Source organism: Elephas maximus, chromosome 14 (genome assembly GCF_024166365.1).
Source record: "Elephas maximus indicus isolate mEleMax1 chromosome 14, mEleMax1 primary haplotype, whole genome shotgun sequence".
In the NCBI taxonomy this organism is placed as follows: Eukaryota; Metazoa; Chordata; class Mammalia; order Proboscidea; family Elephantidae; genus Elephas; species Elephas maximus.
This window is the reverse complement of record NC_064832.1, coordinates 89,716,188-89,738,961: the sequence shown is the minus strand read 5'-3', so window position 1 is coordinate 89,738,961 and position 22,774 is coordinate 89,716,188. Positions and strand designations below refer to the sequence as shown.

The 22,774-nt window shown below is 43.7% G+C and overlaps 1 protein-coding gene across 1 annotated transcript in view; it reads left to right on the top strand.

Annotated features, from left to right (window-relative positions):
* The window catches only part of ABCC4 (ATP binding cassette subfamily C member 4), a 324,633-nt gene that overhangs the window by 113,445 nt on the left and 188,414 nt on the right, over positions 1 to 22,774 (top strand). The window contains exons 9-13 of the mRNA XM_049853454.1: positions 2,954 to 3,055; positions 8,455 to 8,544; positions 9,882 to 10,073; positions 21,802 to 21,896; positions 22,459 to 22,545. Coding sequence (XP_049709411.1) covers positions 2,954 to 3,055; positions 8,455 to 8,544; positions 9,882 to 10,073; positions 21,802 to 21,896; positions 22,459 to 22,545 — 566 coding nt within the window. The remainder of the gene's footprint in view (positions 1 to 2,953; positions 3,056 to 8,454; positions 8,545 to 9,881; positions 10,074 to 21,801; positions 21,897 to 22,458; positions 22,546 to 22,774) is intronic.

Here is a 22,774-nt window from a genome sequence, read left to right as displayed (position 1 = left end):
CTCACACATTTTCACATGCTTGTTTCAGTTACCTTCTATATTAGTTAGGATTAGCTTTGTTTATTAGTTTGTTGTACTGTGGTGGCTTGCATGTTGCTATGACCCTGGAAGCTATGCCACCAGTATTTCAAATACCAGCACGGTCACCCATGGTGGACAGGTTTCAGCAGAGCTTCCAGGCTAAGATAGAATAGGAAGAAAGGACTTGCTATCTCCATCTTAAAATTAGCCAATGAAAACCTTACAGATCCCAACAGAATATTGTCCAGTATAGTGCTGGAAGATGAGCCCCCTAGGTTGGAAGGCACTCAAGATACACAACAGCTGCAGCAATGGACTTGAGTGTGCTAATGATTGTGAAGATGGTGCAGGACTGGGCAACGTTTTGTTCTATTGTACATGGGGTTGCCATGAGTTTTGGCCAACTCGATGGCAACACATGACAGCTTTACCTTTGGGTTATAGGGTGCACAAGTTTAGCCATTTACACATGGTAGCTTATTTTTCTCTCATGCAAAAATTTCTGCTGGGGTCCGTGGCTGTCATGATGCTCCATGGTGTTATGCATCTAGAATTTTTCTTTCTTACTGCTCCATTGTGTGTTGCCTTGATGAAGATGCCAAGGCCTAGGCAGCAGTGTGGAGGAAGGTCTCGGGAAAGTTTGACTTTCCATTGGCCTGAACTTAGTGACATGGCTACACCTAGCTAAATGGGGGGATGGAAGAGCAGACCTTCCAGGTTGCCATGTGCCCAGCTAAAAATGGGGGTTTTAGTTACCACAGAAGAATGAGAGCAGATTTTGAGGAGAGCCACAAGTCTTTGACCCAGTATTTGGAGGTGGAACGGGTTGCTCGTTAAGTTTTTATACCACTGTAGCTTATCTCATTGTGTTGTCTCTAGCAAGAGGGACTTTTCCTGTAAGTCATTATGTTAGTTTTGTAATGCGCGCAGAACCTTATTTTATTCAGTTAAATAGTATTTGTTGAATAGCTGTCGACTAGTGTGGAAAATAAAAAGGAGCCCTGGTAGCACAGTGGTTAAGCACTCGATGGCTAACCGAAAGGTCTGCAGTTCAAGCCCACCAGTCACTCTGTGGGAGAACGATGTGGCAGTGTGCTTCCATAAAGATGTACAGCCTTGGAAACCCTATGGGGCAGTTCTCCTCTGTCCTGTAGGATCTCTATGAGTTGGAATTGACTCGATGGAAAGTGTGGAAAATAGCAAGGATTGGGAGATGTGGCCATTTTTGCTGTTGAACCCAACAACCCATGGCCATCGAGTTGATTCCGACTCATAGCGAGTGGAATTACTAAGGAGAAAAGACAAGTCATTGTGAAAAGATGCTCATAAAATATTTTTTAAGAGAAACTCAATAAGAACTTTTTTTTTTTTTTGGTAAATGATGACTTAAGTGATCATTAATGACAAACCAAAACCACACCAAACCCATAGCCGTCGCACCGATCCCAATTCGTCGCAACCCCGTAGGACAGAGTACAACTGCACCATAGGGTTTCCAAGGCTGTAAATCTTTATGAGAGGAGACTGCCATGTCCTTCTCCCGCGGAGTGTCTGGTGGGTTCAAACTGTGGACCTTTCAGTTAGCAGTGGAGCGCTTAACCACTGTGCCACCAGGGCTTCTTCATTAACGACAACTATTGATATATTGATTTGACACGCAGGAGAAGAGCAGGGTGAACCTCAGTGTCCAGCCAAGAGAGAGAGATAGATAGCTATCTCGACTGCTGCTTCAAGTTGACCTTGACTCGTGGCGACCTTAGGTACAACAGAAGGAAACGCTGCCTGGTCTCTCGTTGTCCTCATGATCCTTGGCATGTCTGAGGCCATCACTGCAGCTGTTGTGGCAGTCCATCTCCCTGTGGGTCCCCCTCGCCCTCCTTGGCCTCTGCTTCACCAAACATGATGTCCTTCTGTAGCGATTGACCCTTCCTGAAGACACGTCCAAAGCAAGCGAATAGAACAGTGTTCTGTTTTGATCCGTAAGGTTTTCATTGTCTAATTTTTGGAAAGTAGATCACCAGGCCTTTCTTCCTTGTCTCTCTTAGACTGGACGCTCCACTGAAACCTGTCCACCATGGGTGACCCGGGTGGTGTTGGAAATAACTGGTGGCAGAGCTTCCAGCATCGCAACAACATGCAAGTCACCACAGTAGGACAAACCGACAGATGGGTGGTGATTTGACACACAGCAGAAAAGCAGAATGAACCTAAGCATTTAGCCAAAGGGCACAAAGTACAGATGAGCAGAGCGAGGGATTTCATTGGGTGTCCTTGGCATTAGTCTTCCATTCAGTACTTGTCCTGAAGGCCTGGGAATGGTTTCATTTTTGTGTTCCCGCATCTACGCAGGCCTTGGTGCATGACGAGGATTCAGTCAGTATTTATTCAATCACTTCCTAGCAACTCCAATGTGTATAGTTTGTACCACCAGAATAGAACAATAAATATGTCTGGATTCTAAATGTGTACCAGTTTGGAGCAGTACTTTAGGGAGAAACCAGTGCATTCATTGAGAGAGACAGACAGTTTCCTTGTGGCCACTAACTCACTTACTCACTCGTGCTCTTGTATGTGTGTGTGTGTGTGTGTATGTGCGTGTTAGGATCCCTGGTTGCACAGTAGTTAAGAGCTACAGCTGCTAACCTAAAGGTCTGCAGTTCAAATCCACTAGGAGCTCCTTGGAAACCCTGTGGGTCAGTTCTACGCTGTCCTGTAGGGTAGCTATGAGTCAGAATTGACTCAATGGCAGTGGGTTTGGGTTTTTATATGCATACTAAGCATGTCCTGATATGTATGAACACTTTAAATACATCGGTAAAATCATAATGAGCCTGTATAACATTTTATGTTGTGAATTCCGGGAAAGCAGTTATTTCCGCTTGTGATTTTATTTCTGCAGTTTAAGCAATCTTTATTTTTCCTTTTCCTCTAGAACTTTCTGTTGCTTGACGAGCTATCACAGCGCAACACTCGGCTGCCGTCAGATGGTAAAACGATAGTGCATGTCCAGGATTTTACTGCTTTTTGGGATAAGGTAACAAACCCTCCGTCACAAGGTCATTACCGCTGACAACTGATGGCATTGATTCACTGCAGAATTCCAGTACATGATATGAAATGTGACTGGCTCATTTAATGCTGTGAAAGTTCTTATGCTCTAAAAATTCTTTCAAAATTGGAAATAAAGATTTCAGTTAATAGCGATTAAGTATAAAATCAGCATACGGTATTTGACAAGTTGTGAGTTCCCTCATCTTCAAAAAAAAAAAAAAAAACTTGCGAATTGTTACCTTATTTTGAAGTTAATGTACGTAAGTTTAGACATTTGTAATGCTAGCATTTACAGGATTGGACAGAGTAGCTGAAACGTGTTTAAAGGACTGACTGATTGGACAGACTAGCTGAAAAGTGTTTAAAGGACTGACTGAATGGGTTAGCTGATGACTACAATGATAAAACATTACAGGTGAGAGGCTTTGGGGAAACAGTGCACGTTGTTACCTTCATGTTATCAGATCATCTTATTACATGTTGAGAAAAGCCCCTGACTCACATTTTTGCTGCGGGGTGAGGGGACTCCCCTGTTGTAAGCCTGTGGGTGGTGCTGCCTTCTTTGGTGATGGTCGGGGCAGTGAGGAGGGAGCAGCCGGCAGAGCAAGCTCCACTGATTCCCAACTCAAGGATTTCAGTGTGTGGCAAGCTGGCAGGAGGATAGGGGGAACAGCAAGGATTTTCTCATTCTTGGTTTATTTATGACATTTAGGCAGGCGGGAAAAAGCAACAGGGCCACTCTCGAGATGTTCTCGACCTGCAGACTCAACACATCCCCTTTATCCACAACTCACGGTCTTTCCTCACCTGAGTCCGTGGTCCTGTGCACAAGCCCACCTGTGTCAGTCTGGGTCTGGTCAGGAAAATGGGACCCACACCACGCAGTTGTAGTTTGGGAGAGGGCAGGTCACACAGGGAACCAGTTACAATGGTGATGAGTACACTGAGAGTAGGTGGTGAGCCAACCAGAGGTTACCAACAGCAGGAAGCTGCTGCTACCGCTAGGGATGAAGGAGGTGGTATCTACCAGAGGGCCACCTGGTGGGAACAGAACCCAAGAGCCAGAGCTGCTGGCATGAGTTGGGACCACAGAGGGCAGGGCTGTGCTGTGGGCATTAGGACTGTGGAGCGGACCCAGCCACTGTGACAGAGACTGCTTGAAGTGGGTGTGAGGTGCTGGGGGGCTAGATACCAGCCCACTTCCCGGTCTCAGACCAGTGCTGTCCATGTCTGAACTTGTGTTTGCAAAGGAGCCTGGGAAATGAAGTTTGCAGGAGCTGACGCCCAGAGAGTCTGCCATAGAACATAGCAGGGGAAGGGCAGGGAGCCTTGCTGAGAGCCAACTGGCCCTTGACCAGTGTACCTTCCCATCGCTCTACTCTGGCTCCCCCTAGTGGCCAGAGTTTTGGTGGTGCAGCTGTAGAAACTCGTGTGCCCTCAGGTGGATTCCAACTGACAGCAGCCCTTTATGACAGAGTAGAACTGCTCCCACAGCATTTCCTATGCTGTGACCTTTACAGGAGCGGATCGCCAGGTCTTTTCTCTGCTGCAGTGACTGGTGGGTTTGAACCGCCATGCTTTGGGTTAGCAGCTGAGTGTGCCACGAGGGCTCCTTTGAAACTCTATAGACTTTCTTTTCATGCCCGTGAGCCCAAGTATTGTGCTGCCTGCATTGTGTTTGCCTAATTCTGATTTAATGCCTGCCAAAAAATAAATTTTTTATGTTAACCAGCAAAACCATAGCATGGCCTCAAATGTATACAACTACATCGTTGTACCTTTTGTACACTGAAACTCACACAGAAACTTCTCCCTAGCTTTTGACACAGTAGATTTTCCTCCTGGTTGGCATTTCCCATCATAATAAACTTTAGGGATATGTAGAAAGCACCATTAAAGTTCCGTTATGGAAGCAGGGACTGTGTGGATGCTGCGTGTGCTAGAGAAGGCCCTGAGCTAGCTAACGCACACATTGTATGACCCATTAGTGACACACAACACTGTAGGAGGAGCTGTTTAATTTTTACCCCAAGAACTTAGTAACATGTTACTGCACTTTTTTTTGAAGTTTATATTGTAGTACAGAGCACCCCGTTCTATTTTCTCGGCCTTGCCTATGGGATGATTATGACCCTAGGGTATAATTAGATGAGGTCTGCCTAGTGGATGGCTGAGAGCGTCCTTGAGCGGGAGTGAGGGGCAGACATCTGGGTGTTTTGGAGAGAAGCTGAGGGAGAATGAAGAACACGCTGGGCTGAGAGTTAGGAGGAAGACCTAGATTCATCACCAGCTCTGCTGGATAGTCAGTCAGGTGGATATTTTGGAAAAGTGTCTTATTTTTGGAGCTCTGATGGTACTGTGGTTAAGCATTCAGCTGCTAACCAAAAGGTCGGCAGTTCTATCTGCCAGCTGTCCCTTGGAAACCCTAGGGGACAGGTCTACTCTGTCCGACAGGTTGCTAGGAGTTGGAATCCACTTGATGGCAATATGGGGGAGGGGGTGTCCCATTTATAAAGTGAGCAGAATTGGTCTCCGTCTCTCAGTTTTAAAGCTATGGTCTTGTAGGAGACTTTAAGCCCTGCTTGGGCAGAGATTTTTGCCTGCTTTGTTTACTTCTAGGTCCCCGGGGCCTAGCACAGCGTCTGGCACAGAGTAAGTTCTAATCAGCACTTGTGTCAGTGGATTTGTCCCTCTGTCTGTTCCACATGTCTGCAGAGCAGGGATAACTGAGAGGGGAGGGGACCACGTGCCCCTAGCTGTTAAATGCCGCCCTCTTCTGGTGACATTAGAGCAGTGCTCCCATCCTGAGTCTGCTGATGGGAAGGAACCTACCAACTGGGCCTGACAGGAAGCTCTGAGGTGCGGTGACAGGAAATTGATTTTTGTTGGTGAAGCATTATTTTTTAATCATAGCTTATTAAAAATTATTAAAATGGGTAATAGTTGTTAGGCATCGAGGAAGGAGTGGAGAAACTTGAAAAAATGTTTTTCACGTATTAAAATCTGCTTCTTATTGATAGTTTCTACATTATTATTGTGTACCGTTGAGTCAATTCGGACTCATAGTGACCCTTACGGGCCCTCTACAGAGTAGAACTGCCCCATAGGGTTTCTAGGCTGTACTGTTTACAGAAAAGCCAACTGCCACGTCTTTCTCCTGAAGAGCAGCTGGTGGGTTCAAACCACCGACCTTTTGGTTAGCAGCCGAGCACTTAACCCCTGCACTAGCAGGGCTCCTTGATAAATAGTTTATATAATTCCTCTAAATTTTGGGGCTAGTTTAATTGCAGTTAAATGTAATAGTAAGTGACATTTTATAATTAGTTATTTCTGGAGGAATTTTTTATTTTGAAGATCATCCAGGCCATTTATTTCTTCTCCTTGGCTCCCCGTCTTTCAGACATTTTACGGATCACATGTCGCACTGGTGATGTAGAGGGGGGCTGTGGAGCTTACTGCAAGGAGGTTGACATCAGCATGTGTTTGCAGTCAGGGTTAGCACAGCTGGCCCAAGTCAGCTTCCCCCCAGCCCCTTGCCTCTGCCTTCCCAGGCAGTTGTCTTGCAGGGGTGTCCTGCTGAGCAGCGTATGAGGACGTTTCTCTGCCTTAAGGCACTGCAGAATTCTTGTCTAGAAGGCAGAAGCTGGCAGGGCTGTGCCCTTGTTTATTTCTTGATTTTTCTGTGATAACCGCCCCCCCCGCCAAAAAAAAAAAAACAAAAAACAAAAAACCCAGCATTTCCCAAAGACTGTTTTGCAGAACACTAGCCCCTTAAGAGGTTCTTAAGAGAACCTTTTTTTTTTTTTTTAAAGAAGAAAGGACTTGGGGCTCAGACTTGGTAGATTTCTCAACCACAGGGCTTGCCTGGCCAAGACTCACGGAAGTTCTGGGGTAAGGGGACCTGTTTTGCAACCAGTTTGGCTAACACCTGTTACCACCCTATGGGAAATACAAACTAAAAAAAAAAACAATGCAAACTCGTTGCCACTGAGTTCATTCTAACTCCCAGTTACCCTGTAGGACAGAGTAGGACTGCCCCATAGGGTTTCCAAGGAGGGGATGGTGGATTTGAACTGCTGACTTTTTGGTTAGCAGCCGAGCTCTTAACCACTAAATATAATAAAGCCCATTCAGAATTATCCCCAGATAGCAGCTTTTTTCCCCTCAATTTCCACATTTAACTATCTTTTAATGGTTCTGATATCTGGGTTTAGACAAAAGTTATTCTGGTTGGCAGATGGAACTCTTGAGATTGTGTACTCAGTTTAAAACCATCCTTTTTATTTATTTATGCCATCTGACGTTGGCTTAAAAAATAGGTGATTCAGAGTATTTGGTGGTGATTGAACGGGAAAAGGAAAACCTTCTCGCTTTGGTCCCCTTGCTCTGCTAACCCCCCACCCCCCAGCCCACGCACACTGTAATCCTTCCAATTGATTTTCTAATATTTGAAAGTTCTGTGTAGAAGAAGTTAATTATTTGGTGTGAACTCTTAAAGAGTAAACAATGGAGAAACTGTAACACTTAGTGTTTTTTTTTTAACATTAGCAGTTAGTGGGAATTTTTGATTTATGTGAAAAACATTAGCTTTTTCATCAGTTTCTGATCACTCAGTTGAGAAAACCCGAAAATGCCGGGTGAACCTTTAAATCTCTTTTTCTTAAAACGTGTAGATTGTTAAGACTCTGGTTACATTATGACCCACTGTTGTAGTTGTTTATTTGCTCAGTGACTTTATAATGTGAAGTGTATTCTTCTGCTGAGATTGATTCTTTATCAAGTGAAAAGGGAGAGATTAGTGATTTCAAATAGTTTATCAGTAATGGGCCAGGCAAGCCATGTACTTATGGCGCCACCTTGTGGAGGTTATGAAATAGTTAAAAGCCAAGGCTCGTAATGAAAACTTACTAATGATTCGAAACCCACCGAACTTAATATCCTTCTTAAGAATGTTATTTCAGTAATTTACTGTGCACCAAGAAGCTCCCATTTCAAGAAGGTTGCCTTGTCATTTTTGCTACGTGAATTCTGTGGATATCTAGAGTGGTGTTCATATGGGGTCATATAAGGTTCATGTAGGGTCACTATGAGTTGGATCGACTCGAAGGCCTTGGGTGTGGTTTATTTCTTTTTTTTTTTTTTTTGGTTCATATGGGAATCTGGTTAGAAGAATGGAATTTCCTTTGAACAGTACTTCAAACCCGACAGAGAAACTGGATTGGACTAAAAGGGGCTCCAGAAGACAATTTCTTAAAGTGGGATGGAATAAGACATGAGTTGTGGTTATGTACTCATGACTGCTGTGTTATTTTTCTCTCTCTTTGAAGTGACTTGTGTTACTTTTTTTGAAATGGGCCCATTTTTGCAAACTTTGACTTGTAGGCATCCGAAACCCCAACCTTGCAAGGCCTTTCCTTCACTGTCAGACCCCGTGAATTGCTGGCCGTGGTTGGACCCGTAGGAGCAGGAAAGGTAAGTTCAGTGCCTTGTCGCAGCATGATGCCACGTCGCAGCGTGATGCCACATCACATCCCATGTTAAATTCTTGGGTCTTGGGTTTGAGCCCAAAGCTATGTTTAGCATGATTTTGAATTGGGTATATCTGAAATGGCATTGCCCAAAGTGGGTTCCATGAAACATTAGTTTTGCAACAAAATTACGTAGGCAAATAAGTCTGGGTAATGGGTGTTACATTTTCCCGGCTGCGCTATTGGGAAACCCTTGTCTACTAGTTAGGTATCTCAGTGAAGGAACTCACTTTGTGACCAGTACCCAGGGATGGGATGACCGAGAAAGTGGGGACTTCTTTTTGTCAGATCTGCCCTAGATGCTACAGGGCGTCTGGAGGTTGTGAAGGTCCTTCTGAGAAGCCTTCCGTGTTTCTCCCTGTGACTTCTCCAACTCAAGTCAATGCACACTTAGGGAGCAAAGGACACAGATGTAAGCGAGATGCCTTTGCCCACTAGAAGCTCCCAGATGTGGGGAAGACAGAAACACGGGTTATTTCAGTTGAGTGTGGTAAGCACTGAGGGTGGTTTGCACAGACACGTCACATATGTATGTTGTCAAAGATTCGATGGGAATGTACACACACAGTCTCGTTCATTCTAAACCAGCAAAATACAGAAATCTAAATGTAGAATGTGTATTTGGGAGGGTTATTTCTCTTCGAGTGGTTTTTTGCTCTTCGGAATCATGAGTTACTTCAGAGCTCATTTAAATAACAGTCGTTCCTCGTGCTTGCGATGTGTTATTTACATGTGGCTTGGAGCCCTGGTGGCACAGCGGTTAAGCGTTTGGCTGCTAACCAAAACGTTGGCAGTTCGAATCCACCAGCCGCTCCTTGGAGACCCGATGGGGTGATTCTACTCTATCCTGTAGGGTCACTATGAGTCAGAATTGACTCAACGGCAACAGATTTTTTTTTTTTTTTGGTTTCAGAAACAGGATATTTGGATACAGCACCAACTGCGTTGCATATCGATGTATGAAATATGGGCTCCTCTGTTGCTGCAAACATTCTTAATTAGTCTTTGTTCAAGACAGCGTTTCATTTCGGGGAAAATCTTTGGGGCAGAAGAGACTGTTATGCTCTTTTGGTTATCATTCTTTATATAAAGCGTTAGTTTACATCGACCAGTAGTACTATTTTCTGTTTCTTATTGTGACTTCAGTGGTGTAATTTTTCCTGTTTCACACGAAAGGGCTATAATGTGTATCAAGCACGCAGGGCTGGGGGATGGCTGTATTGCGGTGGCTTGTCCTGTCCTGAGTGTTCATGGTACACGTTTGTCTCCCATCTGTTTCAGTCATCGCTCTTAAGTGCTGTGCTGGGGGAACTGCCCCCAAGTCAGGGGCTGGTCAATGTGCAAGGAAGAATTGCCTATGTTTCCCAGCAACCCTGGGTGTTTTCAGGCACTGTGAGGAGTAATATTCTATTTGGGAAGAAATATGAAAAGGAACGCTACGAAAAAGTTATAAAGGCGTGTGCCTTGAAAAAGGTAAGTGAATGACTTTTTGAATTTTATGTACTCAAATCAGCTAGTGTTAAATTACAAGGTTTGTTAAAACTTCGTTGTTTTATTTTAAAAGAGCCATCGATGTTATTTAGTACTTCAAGTTCACAGGCGCATGCTGCTGTTTTAATCCTGATGGGATGGTAACGTTCACAGAAAGCTTTTTTGTTTTCGTGTTATGAAGTTTGCTCACTTTTAAGTTTTTTTTTTAAATACTTTATCGTTGTTGAAAATATACACAGCAAAACATACAGCAGTTTGACAATTTCTGCATGTACAATTCAGTGACATAGATTGCATTCTTTAAGCTGTGCAGCCATTCTCATCCTCCTTTTCCAAGTTGTTCCTCCCCCTTTAACATAAGCTCACTGCCCCCTAAGCTTCCTATCTAATCTGTCCAGTTACTGTTGTCAATTTGTCCCATATAGACAGTTCTCAAAAGAGCACAGTGCTCAAGGTAGACATTCTTTACCAATTAAACCACTGTTTGGTTTGAAGAAATCAGGGGCTATATTTGGTTAAAGGTTTAAAGATGATCTCAGGGCAGTAGTTTCGGGGATTCCGCTAGCCTCCATGACCCCAGAAGTTCTGGATTCTAGGAGAATTTGAAATTCTGTTCTTCATTTTCCCCCTTTGGTCAGGATTTTTCTATAGATCCTTTGATGAGAATGTTAAGTTGTGGTAGCCAGACACTAAACTGTTTTTAAATGGACAGAAAAATTTATGAAAGCAAGAACAGTGTAATGAACCTTCATGTACCCGTCCCTCATCTTCAGCCTTTATCAGCTTGTGGCTGATTCTGTTTCCTCTGCTTAAAAGAAAACCAGAACCAAACCCATTGTCGTCAAGTTGATTCTGACTCTCAGTGACCCTGTAGGACAGAGTAGAACTGCCGCATGGGGTTAACCATGCCTAAACACTGTGCCACCAGGAATCCACCAGCTGCTCCTTGGAAGCCCTACAGGGGAGTTCTACTCTATCCTACAGGGTCATTATGAACTGGAATCAACTCGACGGCAACAGGTTTGGTTTTGAGTTTTTCTTTTTTGGTTTTTACCCTGTTTATCACCCTCCCGCCAAGTTATTCTGAAGCAAATCCTAGACTTCATGCGATTTCATCCGTAAATATCTTATGTATCTCTGAAGATGGAAACTCCTTTGTAAAAATCATACTGCGTGATAACACCAAAAAATGACCCAGATCCCTTAATATCCTTGTCTTTCCAGCCGGTGTTTACGTGTCGTTCCCTCTTGTATCGAGGTGCACTTCAACAGTCTGTTTGATCAGAATTCAGATGTGGTTTGCACATGGCACTTAGATCGTCTCAATATGTCTCGTAGATCTTTTTCACTCTGTAGGTCTCCTCTACCTCGTTTTTCTGGCAATTTAGTTTTTGAAGAAAATGGAACGTTTTAAAAATTCCTTGTTAATACTGCGTAATTTCACTAGGGGGAGAGATTGTTGTTTTCAGAAATGACATCGTGTTTGGCAGAAAATGGCAAGATGAAGCATGTAACCGTATGTGGTGGTACACAGCTAAATAAAACAGGCGTGTGATGAAGATGGAACATACCTGATAGGAGGTATGATTTAGCAAAAAAGAAAAGAAGAAGGTAGTAAATACTGATAGTTGTTTCGCTTCAGGGGCTAGCAGGCTGTTGTCTACCTTACTTTCTTTGGGTTGTAAAAATCATTGAATAATAAGCCTTAAAGGGCTCACCACAGGGTCTGTTCAGTGCAGTCTAGACATCCAACTGTTCTTTTATGCCCTGTGCCAAATGCTAGGTCAGCCTTGAAAAGGTATGGTGTTGATGGCTCTAAACCAGCTTTGTGAACAATGGCTTGAATATCATAGATTGTATCAGGTGAGTAGCATTTTCTGATGATGTGGACCAAAAATAATTGCTTGTTTAATGGACTTCTTTCTTTCTCTGGGGTTATTGTTAACGAGCGATGATGTGTTTTCAGAAATGACATCAAGCTAGCAGTAATGAGCTTGATTTCTATTAAATAAAGTATATGCTGTGTGAGAAAAGCAGGGGAAAGCAAATGTAAACCAGTAATAGTAACAGTGCCCATTGATTCAAAGTCCATCGCATGTTAATCGCTTTTTTTCTCTGTCTCTCATGCACGCACACACACACACACACGCACAAAAGTATATGATTTTGAAACCTTTTACCACAAGTTTCCATCCTCTTGGATGTTCCTATCCTCATAGTCAGTAAAACTGAGGCTTAGAGAGACTCCAAGACTCAAATACTTGCCACTTATGTTCAAATATGTTTGTGTGTGGCCTTAGATTCCAGACTTTTCCACTGTGCCCTCTCAACTGAAGAAGTTTATAAGGAAGAACTATTTTAAACGTTGGGTGACTGATGAAGGTGGAATGTGGAAAACACAGATTTGAGGCATTTTCTGTTTACCCGAATCAGGTTCAGCTCCATCCAGTCCAGCCTTTGGATTTTTCTGTACCCTGCCTGGTATTCCTGGACATAGCTTCTCCCTGCCTTTCTGCTCTCCCCTGTTTGGACACCTCTGGAGAAAGGCAGCTGTTGTGACAGTGGCTGCCATCCAGGGTTTTCTCCAGGGACCAGTATCTTTACCAGGGCTAGATGGGAGGATTGGATGGTAACGTGCACAATATTCCTGGGCTTCACCACTCTCAGTGCACACAGACCCCCGTATGACTGGGATCTCCACAGACTGGGCCATCCAGCGGCCTTGATGATGGAGATTTTTCTGTTCCTTTTTCATGGTTAGAAACGTGGACTGTTGTCCTATGTGTTGAATGACACAGTGAAGTGGAGTGAGGATCTCCTGTCCTCATTTCCTCCCTCGGCAGGAAGTGAAGCCCAGGGTGAAGGAGGGGAAGAGAACTGGAGTCCTGGTCCAGGTGCCATCATTTGGGAAGCGCCATGTTACTTGCCTGAGCCTCTGACATCTGTGCCGCAAAATGGCGTTGTTGGATCAGATGGTTTCCAAGAGGTTTACCACAGTCTGAAATACCACTTATGACTTTGTTTAGCAGGGGAATCAGCATGTGTCACAGATGGGCATAAGACGCCCACAAGAGAATAAGTGCTTCCTGGAATGATTTTGGACCTTTGGTACAGAAACAGCTTGGCCTTTGGAGAGACACTACCAAAAAAAAAAAAACAACAAAACAAAACCCCAAACCTGTTGCTATTGAGTCGATTCCGACTCATAGCGACCCTATAGGATAGAGTAGAACTCTCCCATAGGGTTTCCAAGGAGTGGTTGGTGGATTTGAACTGCCAGCCTTTTGGTTAGCAGCCAAGGTCTTAACCACTGTGCCACCAGGGTTCCTGGAGGGAAATAGACCTGAATAAATCCAGGAGTTTGCCTGAGTTTCGTTTTTTATTAAATGGGGAGTTACGGGATTATTGTAAAGAGTATAGGAAATGCGTGTAAAATGAAAACATGCCAGGGATTTGGTAAATGGTAGCAATCGTTACTGTTATAGCCCTTTTTTCTACATGTATGTATGACTGAATGAATGAAGTAAAGATTTCTCCTTACAGTCCCTCCCCCAAAATAAAATCGTGGAGAAAAAAAAAAAGCAGAAATAAGCAATATTCCTCTTTTTGGATATATTACTAACAATTAGGTGTATTATATGGAGCTCCGGTGACACAAAGGTTAAGCACTTGACTGCTAACCAAAAGGTTGGTGGTTCAACCCACCCAGCAACTCCACAGGAGAAAGACCTGACAATCTGCTCCTGTAAAGATTGCAGCCTAGAAAACTCTACAAGGCGGTTCTACTCTGTCATTTGGGGTCATTATGAGTCAGAATTAGCACAATGGCACCCAACAACAATAACAACAACGGATGTATGAGATTTCAATAAAGTAATAACCACCACCCATTTGTCAGTTTGTCGTATTTTGTGTCTTGCATGTTGTGATGCTTGGAAGCTATGCCACCAGTATTTCAGATATCAGGAAGGCCACCCATGATGGATAGGTTGCAATGGAGCTTCCAGACTAAGACAGCCTAGGAAGAAAGGCCTGGCAATCTGTTTCCAAAGTTAGCCAGTGAAAATCTTATGGATCACAACAGAATGTTGTCTGATAGAGTGCTGGAAGATAAGCCCCCTAGCTTGCAAGGCACCCAGAGCACACAGCGGTCCCAGCAGTGGACCCAGCTGACCATCGATCGTGACGATGGGGCAGGACTGGGCAGTGTTTCATTCTGTTGTACGAGTTCCCACGAGTTGGAGTTGACTCAATGGTAGCTAACAGTAACAATTCAAGTAAATGTATATAAGTTCATTGAGTTAAAAATATTTCTGAAATAAAATAAGGTGGTAAGTAGTAATTCACATTCAGCAATATCCATTTAAACCAATTACATATTCAAACTAACACAATAATAAGTTATAGAACATACCTCGGGAAAAGCCTAATAATGTAAGATCCTTTAGGGTAGTGGTTAAAATCTGACGCCCTGGGCTGAGACAGACCTGGATCGAGTCTCAGTGTCTGTTTACTAACCAAAACCAAACCTGTTGCCATCTAGTCAATTCCAAGTCATAGCAACGCTATAGGACGGAGTAGAACTGCCCCATAGGGTTTCCAAGGAGTGGCTGGTAGATTTGAGCGCTTAACCACTGCTCCACCAAGGTTCTGTTTACTAGGTGTGTAGCATTGGCTGATTATCTTAACCATACAAAGTGTCAGTTTCTTCATCGGTTAAGTGGAGATAATGATACTCTCAGCCTCATAAGGTTGTTTTGAGGATGAAACGGATAATGAATTTAAAGTGCCTGCTCACTAGGCACATGACAAGCACTCTGTAAATGTTAGATTGTGATTACAGGAGCAGCCAATTTGGGATAAAATCATATCCATAAACTGTAAAGAATGTATGTGAGTAAATAACTTATTTCTATAGGTATTCTACACATAAAAAACAACCAAACCAAACCTGTTGCCTTTGAGTTGATTTCAACTCATAGTGACCCTGGAGGACAGAGTAGAACAGCCCCATAGGGTTTCCAAGGGGTGGCTGGTGGGTTCGAACTGCTGACCTTTTGGTTAGCAGACAAATGGTTAACTGCTGTGCCACCAGAGCTCCTAAATAAATTCCTAAAGCTTAATATTTTCACACATAGATCATTTGAATTTATAAAGCCTCTGGGATATCCATGATGGAGCCCTGCTGATGCAGTGATTAAAGTGATCCACTGCCAACTGAAAGGTCGGTGGTTTGAACCACCATGGGCTCCGCAGGAGAAAGATGTGGCAGTCTACTTCAGTAAAGATTTATAGCCTTGGAAATCCTATGGGGTTGCTATGAGTCAGGATCAACTCGACAGCAGTGGGTATTTTTTGATTGCTGGGATGTCTACAGGCTTAAAGTTTCTTCCCATGTTTACCACATTCTGCTAACTTGGACATTTTTTTTTTTTTTGATTGCCATGACAATTATAAAATAGTTATTGTTACATCTTTTATTTGTTTTTAATTGTGCTTCAGGTGAAGGTTTACAGCTCAAGGTAATTTCTCACATAAATATTTATATACATACTGTTTTATGACATTAGTTGCAGTCCCCACAAAGTGACAGCACACTCCCCCTTTCCACCTCAGGTTTCCCTTGTCCGTTCAGCCAGCTCCTGTCCCTTCCTACCTTCTCATCCTGCTTTTGGACTCATCTATCTGGTTGAACTAAGAAGCTCACTCCTCACGAGTATCATTTTTTGTTTTATAGTCCAGTCTAATCTTTGTCTGAAGAGTGGGCTTCGGGAATGGTTTTAGTTCTTGGTTAATGGAGCGTCGGGGGGCCATAGTTTTGGGGATTCCTCCAGCCTCTGTCAGACCATCAAGTCTGGTCTTTTTACATGAATTTGAGTTCTGCTCCACACTTTTTCCTGATCCGTCCACGACTCTCTGTTGTGTTCCATGGCAGGGTGGTCATTGGTGGTAGCTGGGCACCATTTGGTTCTTTTGGTCTCAGGTTGATGGGGTCTGTGGTTTATGTCTCTTGGGCTAATATTTTCCTTTTATCTTTGGTGTTCTTCATTCTCCTTGGCTCCAAGTGGGTCGGGACCAATTGATGCATCTTAGGTGGCCACTTAAAAGCTTTTAAGACCCCAGACGCCACTCACCAAAGCGAGATGCAGAACGTTTTCTTAATAAACTTTGTTACGGCAGTTGACCTAGATGTCCCCGAAACTATGGTCCCCAGGCCCCAGCCCCCAGCTACTCCGCCCCTCCAAGTGTTTGCATGTGTTCAGGAAACTTACTAGCTTTTGCTTTGGTCCAGTTGTGCTCACTTCACCTGTGTTGTGTGTTGTCCTTGCCTTCACCAAAGGTGATCCTTGTTTACTATCCTAGTTAGTGAATTCCCCTCCCACTCGCTTCCCACCCTCAAAACCACCAAAGAATGTTTTCTTCTGTGTTTAAACCTTTTCTTGAGTTCTTATAATAGTGGTCTGATACAGTATTTGTCCTTTTGTGTCTAATTTCACTCAGCATAATGCCTTCCACATTCATCCACGTTATGAGACGTTTCATGCATTCATTGTTGTTATTTGTTGTTGCGTAGTGTTCCGTTGTGTGAGTATACCATAATTGGTTTATCCATTTGGCTGTTGGTGGGCACCTAGGTTGTTGCCCTCTTTTTGCTGTTGTGAAGAGTGCTGCAGTGAACATGGGTGTGCGTGTATCTGTTCATGTGATGGCTCATATTTCTCTAGGATATATTCCAGACAATGGGATTGCTGGATCATATGGTACTTCTATTTCTAGCTTTTTCTTTTTATTTAAACTCTCTGAAGTTATTTATTTATCCATTGTTGTCTTGTTTGTATTTTTCAGGGAGCTCTGTGAGAGCAAGGAACTTACCGATTGTTCCTTACTGCTTTATCCCTGTGCCTGAGATGAGACTGACATAAAAATATGCCCAATAAGTGGGAATTACTTGTCAATAGCCTGTGTCTATTAGGCTGTCTTCGAGCAAGCCACAGACACAAAATAGAAAGCAAAACCAAAAAGGAGTTTATGGGCAGGTGTGTAGGGGCTCACCAATTCAAAGGCAAAGTTGGTGAATGGGACAACCAGGCCTCAGAAGGGAAAGGACAGAAACCAGGGCAGCTCTAGGCAGGAACGAGTGGACTTGTCCACAGTCCTTTGCTTCCACCCTGTCTCTCCCAGTGACTTTCCTCTCAAAAGCACAATGGGCAGTTGAGGGCCAGTGTCACGGGCACCCAACCTGCGCCGCTGCACAGAGTGCCATGTTCGGAAGGGCCCCTGCTTGGCTTAATGCTCTGCTCTCATCATCTTGAAATTCTTTTTTTTGTAGTCTGAAGCTTTTTTTTTTTTTTTTTATTAACTGTGCTTTAGATGAAAGTTTACAGCTCAAGTTAATTTCTTATACAAGTCTTTATACATATACTGTTGTGTGACACTAGTTGGAGTCCCTATAATGTGACAGCACACTCCCCTTTCCACCCTGGTCTAATCTAATAGTTATTGTTATATCTCTATTTTTCATCTCTGAATTGAGATGAGTGTATACTTCCCTGTGACAAAATAGGAAGTCCAAAACGAAAAGTACAGAAGGGACAAATGAGGCTCATCTAAATATGGAGATTAAGTTTATTGATACTCCTGAGCCTGGATATAGAGGGCTTCAAGCCTTGGATTGTTACAGTGTTGCCTTGATTTAGATACATTTTTCAGTAACCACGTGGGACAGCATGATATGAAAGAAAGCCTAAGGGCTGTGAAATGGGATGTACTTAGTTTAAATTCATCTATTCTGTTTAACAACTGGGAGTCCTTGAACCAAATGCATAACCTCTTTTAGTCTTAACTGTCTCGTATGTGAAAAAAAAATATTATATTAAAAAAAAAAAAGTTGCTGTCGAGTTGTTCTGACTCATGGTGACCCAAAGTGTGTCCGAGTAGAGCCGTGCTCTGTAGGCTTTTTAGCAGCTGTGATCTTCTGGAAGTAGATTACCAGGTCTTTCTTCCGAGATGCCTCTGGGTGGATTTGAACCACCAACCTTTTGTTTAGTAGCTGAGCTCTTAACTACTTGTGCCACGCAGGGACTGATTGACTCTTTCTCTGTGTGTATATATAATCTAAACAGTGCTTGATGCATAATCCTTGTCATCAAGGATGTAACTAAAGGCTAATGGGGAGATAAGCCATGTACACACATACAGTTGTGAGGCTGAGTCAGGGGGATCCTTCATGAAAAATACAACCAAAGATTTGGGAATCCAGTAGAAGGGGATGCGACTTCTGACTGGGGAGACTCAGGGATGGTTTCCTGGGAGAGAAGGTTTGCCCTGGGCCTGAGAGATGGTTAGAGTATTGACAGGCCATGCTAGGAAAGGCAATTTCAGAGGGAGAAGAGCTGTGAACAGAGGTATGAGACACCTCCTATTTGTCTCTGGAATCTAGTCCTTTGCCAGAGCCTCAGGTCGGCTCTGGATGCCTCTCTGAACCCTTCCTCCGTCTCCTCACTAGTGTTCCGCCGTCACTCAGGTGCACTTGATGTGTTTCTGGTCCAGTGACATCAAACCTGCTCAACCAGCTTCTGATTTTCCTCTAGCCTGTGTGTGTGCTTTGGCGAAAACAGCTGGAGAGGAAATAACTGGCCAGACTTAACTGACAGCTAACTAACGCAAGTAAGAGTGCCTTCCTCTCATGGGTTGGGAGGAACCGTCAGAGATGTTCAGCTCAGGCTTCCACTTTAACCAAAGCAGAAAGTGGTGGTTAGGAAAATAGCCTGACTCTGATTTTATTTTGAGTCGTTTTCAGTGCTTTTCGTGTCTGAGGCTTGGCCCTAGTTGGCAGAGTCAGTGGCACACTCAGGGTCCTACTGCCAGGCTCAGAGACGGCCCGTTTCTCATTTCCCACCTGTGCCGAATGAAAGAGTGGGTTTTAAGTGCCTTCTCTAGAAAATGGCTCAGGTTGCTGTGCTATAACTTGATACAATTTCGAGAAAGCAAACAAAACAACATAAAATCAGTGAATAAAAACTAAGAAGAGCACATTGGAAGCACTGTTACCCAAGACATGGAGGCCAGCTGGACAGCGTGTGTGTGTGTTTGTGTGGTTGGGTTGAAGGCTGGGAACCTGTCTTAACATGGCTCATTATATTAATGAAAATGAAAAGCAGGAGATGTTATTCACTTTGAGATCAACAAAGAAATGATAGGAAATGATGATGAGTAACATGAAATCATTGCTGCCTTTTACTCTGATACAGTCCAGTTAGACTTTGAGTATGTCGAGAACCCTGTGTTCCTGTGTGTCCTTGTGGGCTGTTGGGGTGGGTTATGATGGAGATAATCTCTTTCTTTTTTCCTTTTTGGTGGCTCACTTTGTTCCTTGTGACTCACACTGCAAATGGGGTCTCGCTGTTTGTTGGTTTGATTAAAAACATGCATTTATCAGTCACCAGTAGCAAGTTACAATTAATTCGTATCCTATTTCTATTTATAGAGAGGGTTCATATACCTATTTCTTTTGCTCTTCATAGCATTCTTTGAATTTAGTAACCTTGCTTCTCCAGCTCATTTTTGTAGGTGAGGAAAACGAGAGTTGGATTAAAGGACTTGATTATCATAGAAACTCCAAGGCGCCTCTTGCCTTCTCCTCTAGTTTGCCAAAGTAGGGATGGAGAAAGGAGGGCTTTAGCAGTATGAAGGATGATTGGTTGCTAATCTAGGGCTGGAAACCCTGGTGGCCTAGTGGTTAAGTGCTGTGGCTGCTAACCAAAAGGCCGGCAGTTGAAATCTACCAGGCACTCCTTGGAAACTCTATGGAGCAGTTCTACTCTGTCCTGTAGGGTCGCTATCAGTTGGAATCGACTCGACGGCAGTGGGTTTGGTTTTTTGGTTTTGGTTCTAGTGCTAGATTGATGCTTGTGAGATTTAGCAGATAACCAAAAGACTCAGCTTGCCTATGCCAGGACCTACCTAGTGATAACTGACACAAATCTAAGTAAAGATTTTTATTTTATGTAACTTAAACCTGATTGTTATCTTGTCATTTTGGGGATGTTTTTGTCATCTTTCTTTTTCTTTTTTAAGATACTATGCTTTGTGAATTTATTTCTTAATGTTAAAATATAACTTCTGACAGATTCACAGATCCTCAAACCAAAATTTCGTATCCTTCTTGGCCTTTAGTTTTTTGTGGCCTGCATGGAACAGGCATGGACTGAGTCCGGCTGATATGGTCAAGGTGTCCCTTGAACACACAGTTCCCTTTCCTCTAGTTTTCTCTGCCCAGAGTGCTCTTTCCACTGTGCAGATTTTTGTCTGTCAGTCAAGCTCTGTGCCTTAAACATCACTGTGACAATGTGGGTCCGACGTATATCCCCTATATGAAAGTGGGAACCTGAGACAGATCAGCAAAATGGCTTGTTAAAGCACACTTATTCTGCGATACGCTAAGTCTCATGGCTTTAAAAACTACTTGTTAGGCTCATGCCCCCATTTATGTCGGTAGCACAGATCTTGAGACTTACCTGTGCAGCTAGGCAACTTGGTATCACCAGTTGGATGCCCAGTAGGCGTCTCAGCTTGTCCGTGACAGAAACTTGGGTTTCATCCCCTGAACCTACGCCTGCCATCTTCCCTGTCTCAGTAACGACGGCCCTCTTCTTCCACTTCCTCAGGCCACAAACGTTGTAGCTCTTCTCTTCTTGTCTCGCAGCCCACGTCCATCCCATCAGCAACCCCAGGAACTCTACCTTGGAAGTTTGTCCGGAATGTCACCCCTTCCCTCCTTTTCCACTGCCACCACTCTGGTCCTAGCCTGTGTTGTTTATGGCAGAGATTATCGTGGTAGTCCCCTAACTTGTGTCTCGCTTCCAGCCTTGCCCCCTTACAGTCCGTTTTCCAGGAAGCAGCAGATTGTGTCATTGCTCCCCCAGCCCCCTTCCCATTCCACTGGGAATGAAACCGTGGCACATCTTTTGTTTGTTTTTTTTTCCCATCCTACCTTCTGCATAAGCCTTTTTTTCTAATTGTAAAACTATAGATAACACAACATTTGCCAGTTAACCTTTTTCTCAGATGCAATTCAGCGACGCCAGCTGTGGCACGTCTTCCTACTTCTCTGCTCTCATCTCCCCACTGCTGACTCACTGCGCTGCGGCTGCACTGGCCTCCTTGCTGTTGCTCGAGCACCTGGCCACGCATCTGCCCCATAGCCTCAGCTTATTCCACCATTGATAGGCCTATGCTCAAGTCCCCTCTGATTGAAGACCTTCCTGACCCTCTATATAAAATGGACATTTCTTCCATCCGTCTCTCTCCCTCTAAGCCTGCTTCAGTTTTTCTTTTCGTGCTTATCACCATTTTCACCATTTCACTCATAATCTTTGTCATTCTCCTGCCATGGATACTCCAGGAACTTGGTTTTGTTCACTGCTGTTCGCTGTCCCCACCCAAGGCCTGATGGATAATTGGTGCTCAGTAAATACCTGTTAAATTGGTTAGATGCGTAAGTCTGTAAAAAAAATAAATAATACAGAAACGAACCAAAAAGCACTAAGAGTTTTCTGAAGGGTTCAAGGTTATAATTTAGCTACTATGAATTAACCTTCATTGCTCTTGATCAAATACACATGTATTCCCGAAGAACGAAGGCTGGACATTTAGGATGACAGCAGGAAGACGACATTTTAAGTTTTCTTTTTTCCCTTTCTGCATGTAGGATTTACAGCTTTTGGAGGACGGTGATCTAACCGTGATAGGAGATCGGGGAGCCACGCTGAGCGGAGGGCAGAAAGCACGGATCAACCTGGCAAGGTAAATCACGGCTCAGTGACGGGCATCATGAGTAGCTCAGCCTCCCCGTTCTTGCGGCCCCAGCTCCCTATGCTGAACTCAAAAATGTCTGCCACCATGTCTGTTTGAGCCCGCACAAATCTGCCATCACCCACAGGCTAGTTCATGGGAGGCCCTTACGTTAGGGTCATTATGGAGGTGAGAGGAAGGTGTCCCAATTGCTAAGTACACTTCACAAACGCTCTTCCAAGTTGTCCTTTGAACTCATTTTTTAAAGTAGATATTAAAGATATTCATAAAGCTCTCTTGCACCCTTAAGGGTTAATGACTTTGGGTGTACACTGGATAGAAGCAGGTGTGTTAAAATTGCTGCTTTCTGCATGTCTCTCATCCTACTTGGAATCGTGGCGAATGCGTAGAACCTGCTTACTGTGTGTTGGGTGCTGTGTGAAGCCCTTGTCTTGGTCATTCTGTTTGCTTTTTTGGAATGAACATCCAAACTGTTCAACACTGTTGTTATTTGTTAGGCGAGAGTTGGGAAGTGCGAAGCCTTCTCCTGTCTGATATCTCTCCGTTTTTTTAGAGCAGTGTATCAAGACGCAGACATCTACCTCCTGGATGACCCTCTCAGTGCGGTCGATGCAGAAGTCAGCAGGCACTTGTTCGAACTGTAAGTTTACTTGTGTTTTGTGTCGTTTCTGCTGGACAAACGTCCTTTACAGTAGACGTAGGAAAAGCCTTTGTGCTTCAAAAAAATTCAGCCTGTTTGCTCTGGTGTCCCTCTCCCTTCCTTCTCTTCCCCACACAGAAGATCCTGTTCTAAAGAATTTTGAAATTGTGCTTTAGATGAAGGTTCACAGAGCAAATTAGTTTCTCATTTAACTATATACATATTGTTT